This window comes from Netta rufina (assembly GCF_964035555.1).
Source record: "Netta rufina genome assembly, chromosome: 1".
Classification (NCBI taxonomy): Eukaryota; Metazoa; Chordata; class Aves; order Anseriformes; family Anatidae; genus Netta; species Netta rufina.
Window position 1 is genome coordinate 111384228 of NC_140123.1, and position 12607 is coordinate 111396834.

Consider the following 12607-nt stretch of genomic DNA (forward strand, 5'->3'; position numbering starts at 1 on the left):
AGCAAAGTCTCAATAGAATCTTTAAAAACGTGACTAAGAAGAGAAGTAGCTGAAAGACATTCTATGAAGGACAGGCTACTGTCCGCCCTTCCATCGCTGTTTGTCTCCTTCAAACCATCGTTTCTCAACTTAAGCCCTAAGGAGCTGTATGAATTCAGAAGCAGAGTCCACCACAAACTTGAGTCCTCAATATGCCTTTGTGCACAGAAACTGCACCTCTAAAGAAGTTTTTGCTTTTGGCAGATCCTGAGATCCCACTATGTGAGTGGATTTTTAACTTACATATTGCTAAAGTAAAAATACACAGAATTACAGCTATGGGGTATTTGGCATAAAATAACCATTTCAGCCCCAGATTTATTAAGTCTTTAAAATTTCTCTCCTTCAAATACACGTAGCATAGAAATAACAGTGCATTTTTACCATGCCATAAATAGAAATCTGTGCTCTAAAAAACAGTCAAATGGTATCTCCCTGCTCAAGCCTTCAACATTGTGTAGTAATCTAGGTGGCACAGCTTTACTGTAAGAATTGCTATCAGTATTACCATTTGGGATTTCACTTTGCATCTAATTGGTTGATAGTCACTATTTATCAGTTAGTAATGGTGGTTTAACTCCTTAGTTCTGGAAGCCAGAAATGCTGTATTTAACATCACTGAGCTGAGAATTCATTGTCAGTAAGCTTGAGGTGCAAAGGTCAGATCTGTAATGGCCAGCAGGACACTTACTGTAAAGGTTGATAACTTTAGATGTGGGGTTTTACAGACCATTACCCTGGTCTGTAAACCCTGCAGGGGTGTTAGGCCATCAGTTAATTCACTTAGTTCTTTCATCTGAGAAGGCAGCACCATGGAGCCCCCAGCCTCATAACCAGACACTGTAAGGTCACTGTCCCACCACTTCTCCTTAGGGATAAAACCTTAGTACCAGCAGCAGGGCTGGAATGAGTTGTGCATGAGGAACAGGCAGCCTCCAGTGAGGCTGTTCTATCATGATGGGTCAGTAGGACTCGTACGTCAGCAATGAGAATTTTCACCAGCCTGAAAACATCAGGAGCAAGCACTTTTCTCTTTTAGGCACACCTATTCGGTGGTGGTAGTTTTTCCACCACCGTTGTGTCTTCTGTAACTGCCATTTCTTGCTATCAGCGCTGTTGAATTCCCTGAAGTAGAATAGCTGATTTGATCAAAGTAAATCTCTGGGATGAAACACTAATGACTTGTCCCACTGTCAAGCAACTGAACATAAAACTAGCAAGACAGGATACAGTATTTAACCTTAGGAGCTGGAATACTGCAACTGGCCACAAGCCTAAATGCATTTAGAACATGTGAGGATTGATTTCATTTGTTTTTTACATACCTTTAATATCAAGTACCAGTTGGTCGCTGAGGTATGAACTGATGGTTCCGTCCTCGTTGAGTCTCCACTTTTGCCTTTCCTTCCCATGTTCTGCCCAGAGTGCGACTTTGGCTCCAGGCACGTCTCTGCCACCAATGACATCCAGACAGGCATTGTTAGCCTAAGAAGCAAAAAGAAAAGTGAGATCCAGGCCACAAAGCTTCAGTTTTGTGTCTGACTTATTTCTGTTCCAGGCACTGAAAATATTATAGTAATCATGCTATAGTTGGTAATGTTCCTGGCGAGTAAGCCAGGAACAGATTATTCAGCAATTGACTAGTTGCTCAATCACAGAAGGTGGTCTTTGTTACTTTAGTTATTTCTTATGTTAGGTCAACAGCTTTTTTATATTAAAAACAGACCATCAAGGGCAGCGTTAATACAAAAACACAGCCTTTCTTCGTTTATTCATTTTCAGAGAAATTCTTAACTATTTAGAGATAATAAACATTCTTAAATGTGACTTTAGACAAAAAAAAAACCAAACAGATTCCTACTTAGAAGAACATCAGTGCCATTAGGCAGATAAAAAAGTTGTCTAATTTGCCAAAGCAGACAGAGCACATCTGTCTATACACAGCAGGAAGATATAGGTTATAAAAGTTTTGGTTCAACATGCCTAAGAGACACCAAAAGCTATCCCAGTGTTAATGCTAGCTTCTTTTAGAAATCCAGGTGTTACAACCCACTTCAGAATCTGGAAACTCACCTTAGATTTGAAGAGTCCATGACAGTAGTGCCAGAGCTGGGTATTCTTGCCATTGTATGGAGACACACACACTGATGTTGCTCTTATATCTGCTAGGCTTCCAGAAACTGTCAGGTATTTACCGTGGGCTCTGTTCTTGATTCTGAGGTACACTGCTGGCTGAAATGGTGTGAAGGAAGAGAGTTAGCACCACACAGATTCAAAAGGTTGATGCCAGAATGCCTCCTTTCCATCATACATTAGTTTTCTAAAGTACACGTTGCATTCCCCAGTTCCAGATGACTATGTAAAATATTTTAGTGGAAACGAATGTGCATGTAAGGCAGCACTAAATGTTTTTCACATGCAGACAGACAGCTGTAAACAGCAATTTTATTTTTTTTAGTGTATTTTTGTCTATACAACTAATTCCTGTGATATGCAAATAGCCTTAGTTCACATTTCATTGACTCCAAGGCCAGTAAATGGGGTATAATCCACAAGCTTTTTACTCTCTGAACACAGAACTTGCTGAGTCACATATCCAGCAACTTCAACACCATTAACTGGAATATATGGCTGAGAAGTTTCACCATTGCTTTTGAACATACGCAGAAAAGAGGGTACTCAGCTAGCATCTCCTTTTACTCAGCTTACTCAAAAAATAAGGAGATTGTGTAGGGCTACTACAGGATTTGTAGTTTCATTCACAGATTATTCACATTATTCACAGATTTCAGAGCAAATAAAGGAAAGGGAGCTATAAAGGGCAGCTCCCCCCAGATGCCAAATTCTTCTGGGAGCTTTGAACCTTCTTTTTCCATAATAAAACAAACCCTACATTAAGAGACAATAAAACCTCCATCCTACCAACCATCCATGAATTCATATAACATATTCATCCATGTATTCATATATATAAATATTGTATATGTTCTTTACAAGGAAGGGATCATATTTGGAAAGTCACTGAGCAAAACTGTCTCATCTTGCATTAGTTTCAAGTGTTTAGCTTTTCTTGCAGTACCTATTACACCAGTAGACTTGACACAGAAAGGAGGAGGAAATACAAAGTGGTAACAAGTTTGTAGTAGTATTCCAGTCTCTAAAAGAAAAAAAAAAAAAAAAAAAGAAAAACAAACCCCAACATATGCCCACGGAAGTGTCAGGCATGACCAACTGACTGCACAAACTCAAGGAAGCCTTGTCTGCAGGATTTAAAATAAAACCAAAAAGCAGCATACAAACTCCAAATGCCAAAAACCCCAGCAACATACCTGAGGCACTACTTATAATATTACTCACCGTTGCAATATAAAAAAGGATGCTACTGATTACAAAAGCTCTTCAGATTAGTGTCTGAAGAGAGAATTCTGTTTTTACGATCAACATACATTATTTTATTATTTGCAAAAACAGAGCCAAAATGGGATCCTTTGATAGTTACCACTTCCAAAGAATTCCAGGGAACTGTCAACTTCTAGACTAACAAATCATTTTTGTTAAAATTACTTTCCTTTTCCAATGGGGAAGCATATAATGCATAACTAACAGGAAAGATGATCGTGTTTGTTCACTGTAACATCTCCCCAGTTGAATCTGTGATTTAACAATTAAGCAGCATTCGACATGAAGTGGAGACAAGCTGTTCTGTGAGCAGCAGAGCTACCAAAAACCTTTGTGGAGTTACTGCTCACATTCCCTTCCACTCTCCCTTTCCCTGTCTTCCAGGACACTGTGCTCCAACAGCTATGTGTGGCTGGGCACACAGCAGCATGTGCTTTGGTTGTTTTAGAGTTCATCAGTATCCCTGATTACCTGACACCCCTCGGAAAGGTGAAGGGACAGAATTAGAAATTGGCATTACTTGGGGTGAGGTAAGGATGGAGAACCCTGGTGGGACCGCACAAACTTTGCTTCTTTTGGAAATCTAGGCTACAGCAAACTTGTTCTTGCTTCCATTAATGTTAATTATAAAACAAGCCAATATAGAATTGGTTTTCTCATTATATGTTTATATTTTTACATTACAAAAATGTAAAAATAGCATATCTAGAGAACACGCTAATGAGCCGTATAGAAAAACAAAACTTGACTCCAAGAAACAAGGAATTATTTTCCTTTAGGAACCTAATATAGATCTCGGTAACTGCCAGTGGAGAAATTTTCTGCTACAGTAATCTTCTGGTATGTCCTTCTGGCTGTCATCATTTGGCCTGATTTAAGGAATATGATGTGCAGCATTATACTCAGTGGTACAACTGATACTTTTGCACTAACCCCCATCAAAAAAAAGTCACAGAATCACAGCATGGTTCGGGTTGGAAGGGTCCCTTAAGGATTATTCATTTCCCTTTATGTTGGAGGCCCCAGAGCTGAATGCAGGGCTCCTGGTGGGGTCTCACAAGAGCAGAGCAGAGGGGTGTAATCACCTGCCTTGCCCTGCTGGTCAGGTTTCTTTTGATGCAGCCCAGGACAGGGTTGGCTTTCTGGGCTTCAAGTGCACATTGCCAGCTCACATTGAGCTTCTCACCAACCAACACCCCCAGGTCCTTCCATCAGGGCTGCTCTTACTCTCATTCTCCACTCAGCTTGTATTTGTACTTGGGATTGCCCCTGCCCAGGTGCACAAGTCCATATACACTCTTACAGTACCTGCTTCATAGGACGAAGGGAGCCGATGACTTTCCAGCCACTGTATTCACTCCAGTTGGAAATCTCACTGGGCTCCAGCAGAATCTGCTGTCCTAAAAAATTGCATCCTTCATATGCAATCCACCTGGATACAGAAAACAGAACGTGAAAGACTACATGTTAACTGTAACAAAACTAAACTGTGGGCTTATGTTCAGGACTGTGCTCTTGAAAGTCCCCAGACCTCCCCACAGCAGGGACACTATTAAAGCTGCATTACCATGCCCCAGAATAGCATCTGTTTTAGTGGTTTAGCTGTTTTCTGTCTAAATTAAGACTTGTTTGCCTACCTCAGGCTTGTAGGCTCCTCCTTTCTTCCCCAAGCTTTTCCCACAAATTTGAGAATCTTTGCATTAACCTAGATGGGATTACTACAGGTTGCAGTGGGCATGGCATGCATTAGCAAACTGGGAAGCCACACGTCAGACAGCAGTACTAGCAGCTTTGCGTGGTTGCATATATTAATTATGAGATGATTTTGACCAGTGTTTTCTTTTATAATAACTAAAACTATAAAAAAAATCCACTTGTCTGGAATATAAAAATGCATAAAAAATATTTACTCCAAAACCCATAAATTGCTGTAACAGACTTTACTCTAGTGACATACCTGAACATGAACATGGCCAACACATTTAACAGAGTTAAGGTGCCAGCACATACAGATCCCTTTTATCTAGACATCTGCTCAGTAGTTACTGTGTTGCTGCTTACAAAGGCAGCCTCAGGATTATAGATCAGTTTTGTTTAAATCAATAGGACATTGTTGTGCAGACAGTGAACCTAAATGTTTGACTCATTAACTCATCGGAACACAAAGCAAACACTGGTTTCCCCAGTTACCTGTTCTACAGGTCAGCTGCCAAGAACTTGAGGGATGGCTGCACTCTGTTTGTTTTAAGTCAGTGAGAAAACATCCACAAACAGTGTTCACAGTACCTGTAATTTACTTTCCCCATCGTGCATAACTTGGAGGAGCAGCCAGCTAGCCTTGCTTAGGAGGCTGAGCCTCCATTTGACAACCACTAGGTGTTCCTTCTACTTCTAACTAACATGCTTCTGATTTTTTTCTTGTGATACTTTCTGAGAAGTCACTGAAAATTCATGAAAATTAATGTTTTCCTCGGGATATTAAACAGCCTCATTTGAAATCAGTTTCTGTTGCCAAAGCACATGTTATGCTGGTATTTGCTGACATTGACAAAGCTTATCTGGGCTCTCACGTGGACCAACAAGCCCCCACTATTCTGTCTTTCTCAGGCCCTGGAGCACCTCGGTCCCCAGCCCTTTTCAGCAAACCACAGCAGAGGCTTGTGCCATTTCTCACTGAGGTGATCAGTTGGCTCAGGAAGGATCTTTCCCGAGGATCAGCACAGCAGCAAGATGCCATCGCACAGACATAAATCTTACTTTGTCGTTTTCTTAAAGTTGACAGTAGGCTTCAGGGCAAGGAACCCAAACACCCTCTTGATCTGCCTTTCTGAACTCTTGGTTACAGATAAGGCAAACCAGCACTCTAGGACTGGAAGTCTCCCACAATCACCTGTCACACCCTCCGTCTTTAAGCTACCTACATGTATTTGCAGTGTAGGATGAGGACAGACTGTGGAGGTCTGTTTCCTGGGGAATGCCACGAGGAACTTGGAGAAAGCCCAGCCAAGCAACTTTTCATTCTGCCCTGACTCTTCACAGAGACAGGAACCAGCTAACCCAGCTGGGACGCTCAGAAACAAGCAGGAAGGTGGGGAAAGGGCTGGAACCTTGCACTTACTCTGCTGTGCTCTTCTACTATGTGGCCCTGAAGCCCTCACCCTTCCTTTACAGCCACATGCCTGATGAGATGGCAGAAAAAGCTCACAAAGAGATACTACCCCATAGGAAGTGCTTTTTGGGGCACCACAAGACAACAGCAGCAGATATCACTCACTCTATGTATTTTCTGAATGGGCTCAGAACTGAAGCGGCATAGAAGCTAGGGACTAGAATGCAGAGTAAATTGGCAAAGCTCTGTGATGAAAGTGATACAGGCCCACTGCTACAGTCAATAGCTGCTGACTGTTGTTACAGAAAAGGAGGCTCAATTCTTAGCCAATGTTTCAAGAAAAAGCTTGTGTGAAATGTCTGAAAGAAAAAAACAGTCCACAAGCAGTGCTCTGGAGCATCAGCTAGGTTAGGCTTAGGCTTTATACCAACCTCTAAGAATCAAGAGGAGCATGCAACAATGTTATCACATATCTATAGACAGGTTTTAACTTCTAGGAGGTAACAGACTCAATGAGTTTGCGTAATTCATCGCAAGAATCACAACAGAGGTGTATGTAGGCAGTGAACAAACAGTCTACATGAATTCCTTGCTTAATTAGTTCAAATTTGGCATGATTCTATGTCATCCCATAAGACCTCTGAAGACAATTACAGCTTTGTGTATGTGAATGCCATGAGAAAGGTGGGAAAAAGGTTAAAAATGAAGGCAGGAAGTGTGTCACATTTGAAGAACAGCAGTTTCCAGTCAGCCTCAGTTGCAAGACTCGGCAAGTTCTTTGTTCCTGCTGTCGAAGTGCAGGCCTGAAACTTGGCCAAGGCAGAATACTTGGGAGCTTCTCCAGAAGGTGAAAAGAGGAGAAGGGAAAGGTTGGAAGGTCATTTCCGCAGATGCACGATGGTTTTCACAGAAGAGGCTGGGTGTTTAATCAGTCATGGGGGGGTTAAACTAACAGCAGAAGCAAATTACTGCTCCAGCTGTCCCATCTGCCCCAAGCTTCTCTCACAAGTCACTGACTGTGGCAGCTAAACAGCTTGTCAAGCTTCACTGAACCACTGCAGTGGTTCATGTTAAATCACTTCAGTTTACAGCAGGTATTTTACAACCAGCTAATAAAGGCAGACTGAGTTTATTCTACCTGTCTTTGTGAGTCAGGAATCAAAACTGATTTACTTTTGGCTCCTGGCTTGAACAACAGGCTCTATTGTTCATTATGCATAGGGATAAAAGGACGGTTCTTAGCAGGGGAAAAATGCATCCCCTGCCCAGATTTCTTGTTCATTTCAGCTCTTGGTTCAAAAGGTGGATCTAGCATTCAACAACATTTTAGGATTTTGAAATGTCTTAAAATAACAGAATGTAAAATGCATCCTATGAAAAAAGGCAGCAATTGTGAAAAAACACATGCTCAGCATTAGCTCCTACAATATTAAGAATATTTCTTCCATACTCACAATCCACTTCTCACCCATACAGACTGAGTGTAAAAATGAAGGTCCTCATTCAAAACGGAATTGATGGGTTTGGTGAAGTGCAGCTCTCTGCCCTTGCAGCATTCCAGAGCAAACAGACTGATGGAGGGCTCGGCAAACACCTGGGAGGAGGATGAAAAAAGGCAAAGTTTTACTCAGAGTTAACTTCAGTTGTTAAGCCTGGTACACACATTTTGCCACTTCGATTTCACTTCTACATGCTTTTGGTTTAGATCATGCTCCCTCAGCGAATGTAGCAGCAAAAAAAAAAAAAAAAAAAGTGCATCTACCAACAAAGCACAAACAGCTGAAACATACTGGATTTATCAGTGGCTTTGTCATCAGAGTGTAGTTCCCCACTGATACAAGCCAGAGACTGAGTCACATGGAGATGCAGAGGCGCCTCTGTTCGCATTTGAAAAATCTCTCTATGATCTGGTCTGTATTGTCAGGCCCTAGACTGCTTTTCAAAAATCCAGTTTATTTACTGCTGGAACAGGTTACAGGAGTAGTTCTCAGGGTGATCTGCAGATTGCTTCTACAGTAGTGAGGCAAATCTCATGTCTATTGCCACAGACTTACATTAGCTATTCAGTGGTTTGTTCACTGAAAAAATCTTAGGGATCTGCAAATTGAAAAGGACTCAAGGCATCAAAACTATAAAGTTCTCAATGTTTTTAACAGACAGTTCTATTTTTCTTCTGACGACCATGAAAAATTAACATTATTAGTAACTGCTTCAATCTTGTGTAGAATTGCAACATTTTTCACTTTTGTTTTTCTCTACAGCTGAGACCTTTCTTATGAAAGCAAATAAAAAGATCAGTTTGCATAAAATTGTGGTACAGCTGTAAGATCAGCAGAAAAGCAGAGGGGGAAAAGATTTAAATATAAAAAGTCTGTGCCTTAGTACAAGGAACACTTGTATGTTTTTTCAGCATTTTAAAGCTGAATTCTGAAATCATAAGCACTTGCAATTTATATCTTGATGCAGCTGGTAAAGGAAGAGGGAATAGGTCTAACTGCTCCAATTAGCAGCCTCTCCAGGGAAGCCACCTTGTTCTTAGAAGATGTTAACTGGAGATAGCCAGTGCAGTGCAAAAGGACGAATTTCTTTTGCAACAAAGGTATGGCCCCAGGTGCAATGAATGAAACAAAATCTTGAATTATACTTGATGAAGGTGCTGAGTAATTAAGAGAGCCTAACTTTCATGTTTGAAGAGGCACATGTGTTATAGTGCAGTATCTCTGAAGAGCTCAGTTGTGATTCAGCACTTACAAATTTACTGGCACTGACTCAGTGCACTTGGTATGTAGCTGGTTGTTCAAATCCTGCCTCAGAGAAATTGCTTTCCTCCACTGACCACTGCAGAGACAATGTAAGTCATGCTACACTCCATGGACTGGGAGTTTGATGAGACATTTTAAAGAAGAGTTTGGGATCGTCCACCTGTCGAGATTTTTTTAAAGCCCATTACACTCCTACAAAACTAATGCTACAGAACAGAAAGAGATTAAAACCCATCTTTGTCTTTATTTTGGAATGCCTGTTCTTCCCATCTGCCTTCTGGTATATGAAGTGGGTCAAATTTATGACGTGCTTAAAGGCTTACTTTGCAATCTAGACCGACAGATCTAGTGCAGGCAGCTACTTCTCGGTTCGCTTTGCTGAGCAAGGTGCGACCACCACGCTCCAAGTCTGCAAGAAGCCTACTCCCTTGGCTCCAGCTTTCACCTGAGTGGAGACCAGAAGCCGTGTCCAGAACAGGTCCAAAAGGGAGAATTTTCACAGGTGCACCAGAAGGCATGGGAAACACCATTTGGCATCCTTGCTGCTAGCCACTGCTACCGAAGCCTAACGTTTATCTTGCTTTTTCCACTACAGTAGAGACTGGGATGCTGTGCTAGATGAACGAGTCCTCTGATCCAGCATATCCATTTATAAACCAAGCATCTGAACAGCAAACAGGTGGAGTCAATTAAAATAACTACAGGTCTCACATGGTTGAGACCTGTTTAAACTTTGATGGGCCTGCAAAAGCTATCAGGTTTTTCAGAGTCCCAGTCTATCAGTACGCAGCAGACATCACACCTAAGACACACACACAGACAGCTGATCACAACAACTGCTATCACCCTTTCCAGTGAGACCCAAAAGGACTTCACTGGTTTTGGTGCAAATGTGAAGCACAGAAAAAAAAAAAACAAAAAAACACATGCTGCTGTCTCAAGCACTGAAGCTCTCATATTTCCATATAGAGCAACGAGCTGATTACTCACTTTATATACACCATTTTACACCAACAGCTGGCAGCAGTGACTTGGCCTGGCTTTTTTCTCTGATTTTGTTTTCTTAGCTCCATGGAAACTATCAACAGTAAAAAACAAGGTTTTGAGCCTATGCTGTTACACTTCCTACAGAGACATCTTGCTTGCCACCTTCCTTGCAGGACGCTGTGGTGCATTTTCACCCGTTTTCAGGCTGAAGAGCCATCACCGATAGACAAGCTGATCAGCGTACTTCACCAAGGCCCAGTCCTGATGGACCACAGAAGAATGTGTATCTTCAAGGGCCAGAGGAAGGGCAGCCAGGCAGAGAATACAAGAGGGGATACCTCACAGCAAGGCACTAGTTTAGATGGACTCCAGTCCCCAGTTTTGAAAGGTGAGGTAAAGGCATCTACATTCACTCACAACTGGCAATTCAGTCCCACATCTAAGTTAGGATTACCTTGGCTTCCTTTCATAGTCATTTCAAGGAAAATACCTGAAATGACATCCTCTGGGGAACGCTTGCCAATTGCTAGAATGATAAAGCACTAAGAAATTAATTTAATTTGATCTTTGTGCATTAAGGAGCTAACTGCCTTGCTTACACCCACACCAATAGAGTTGAAGGTTTTGTTTTTACTGTTTTTAAGGCCAGTGTCAGTGTTCAGGGAGAAACTTGAAAATATTTAATATATTCAAGAGGATTAAGGAAGGCTGTATTTACATAGTATTTTCACGGTAGAAGCACCCTTGTGAGCTTTTAAGAACAATGATATTCTTTACTTAACAGGTGTGGTAATCTACAGTTAATACACCCTATCGTGCAAGGAAAATGACAAATCTTTCTTCCCTCCCCACATTGTGATTTCAGAGGCTGAAAGTTAAGCCATTGAAATCAGCATGGTAAAAGTCTTTTGTTTAGTTCAGCTTGGACTTTCCCCTACATGACTTCCACCTTCACTTAATGGAGAGAAGCTGCGCACCACAAATTTTTCACAATTCAGAACAGAATCTTATACTTTTGCAGTTCAGAAAAAAACTTCAAAAGCAGCCCTGAAGCATTTGATACTAAACAATGTTCAGTGCAAGGTGAGCTTCCTTTCAAATGCCTTTTCTTTGCAGTGTAAGGCGTAGGTGCCTGGTTCATGGAAATAAAACAGTGTAGAGGTACAAACAAGTTAACCAAAAGGTGCTACAGCTGAAAAGCAAGTGCACGAGGGGATTTGCACATATACTTATAATAAAAATTATAGTTTTAGTTAAAGATAACACTGAGAAGGGCTCACACCCCCATAACATACTTCCACTTTTTTTTTTTTTTTTTTTTGGGCAAACATAGGTTTTGGAAATTTGAATGGGAAAATCCAATAAAGCCAAAGAAAGAAGTCCATAGGACTAAAATGTGACTCCAAACCCATCACGACAAGGGCTGGGACATTTCACCATTTGCAGCCCTGTTGACCTGCTGCAAACAGCCTTTGCCAGAGTCTTAACTGGAGGAGCTTCAATAGCTGTATTATAACATCCTTGGAAAAATCTTTATTTTTCACTCTTGGCTCGCTTATTATGTTCAACTGTCTTTGCTGAAGTTGTGCTTGACTAGCTACTCCCCTCGGTGTGGGAAGGATGCCTGGCTGAGGGAAATGAATGCAGTGCTGGAAGACAGGAACACCCACGGTCCAGCCCCAGCCACATCAGATGACTCATGACCTGGCCCTGGGAAACACTGATTGCTTTCTGTATCTGATTTTATTATTTACCTCACAGGAATGCTGGGAAGATAAGTTAACACCTGTATTTAACTTAAAGATAAGCAATATAGAAATACAGGAAGTATCGTGATTGATCAGAGGAAGAACGAGGAATGCCTCAGGAAAAAAAAAAAAAAAAAAAAAGAAGAAAGAAAAGGCATTGGACAACCTACAACCCACATCTCATTTTCGTTTTTAGCAAACAAATCTAGAATTCTGTTTGACAAGCTGTAAGACTTGTTTAATTTAAAGTTAAACCAGTTGAATCAAACTTCATCCTTAAAGGATGAAGTTAACATTTTAGAAGGAAAACTAATTGCCCACTGCAACAATTCCTGTTATCCATACAACACATCAAATATTATGGAGAGTTTAACGAAATAACATGCTTGAGAGAAGGCTGAACTAAAGCTGAACTCCACTTCGTAAGAACATCCTGTAAGCATCTCCATCCCCAAAACTTTTCAAGCAACAAACACTGGACAAAAGCCCTAATAAGTAACCACAGCCCTATAAATGTACCAGCTGATTTCATCCACTCTCTTGCCACCAGGGGAGCAGCCCAT

General features: G+C 41.2%; 1 protein-coding gene across 1 annotated transcript in view; it reads right to left on the reverse strand.

The window, feature by feature from the left end:
• CRYBG3 (crystallin beta-gamma domain containing 3) overlaps nucleotides 1-12607 on the reverse strand; it is a 92199-nt gene that overhangs the window by 1175 nt on the left and 78417 nt on the right. Inside the window, exons 18-21 of the mRNA XM_084293191.1 lie at nucleotides 8002-8141; nucleotides 4747-4870; nucleotides 2113-2271; nucleotides 1365-1524 (exon numbers count right to left, since the gene is read on the reverse strand). Coding sequence (XP_084149317.1) covers nucleotides 1365-1524; nucleotides 2113-2271; nucleotides 4747-4870; nucleotides 8002-8141 — 583 coding nt within the window. The remainder of the gene's footprint in view (nucleotides 1-1364; nucleotides 1525-2112; nucleotides 2272-4746; nucleotides 4871-8001; nucleotides 8142-12607) is intronic.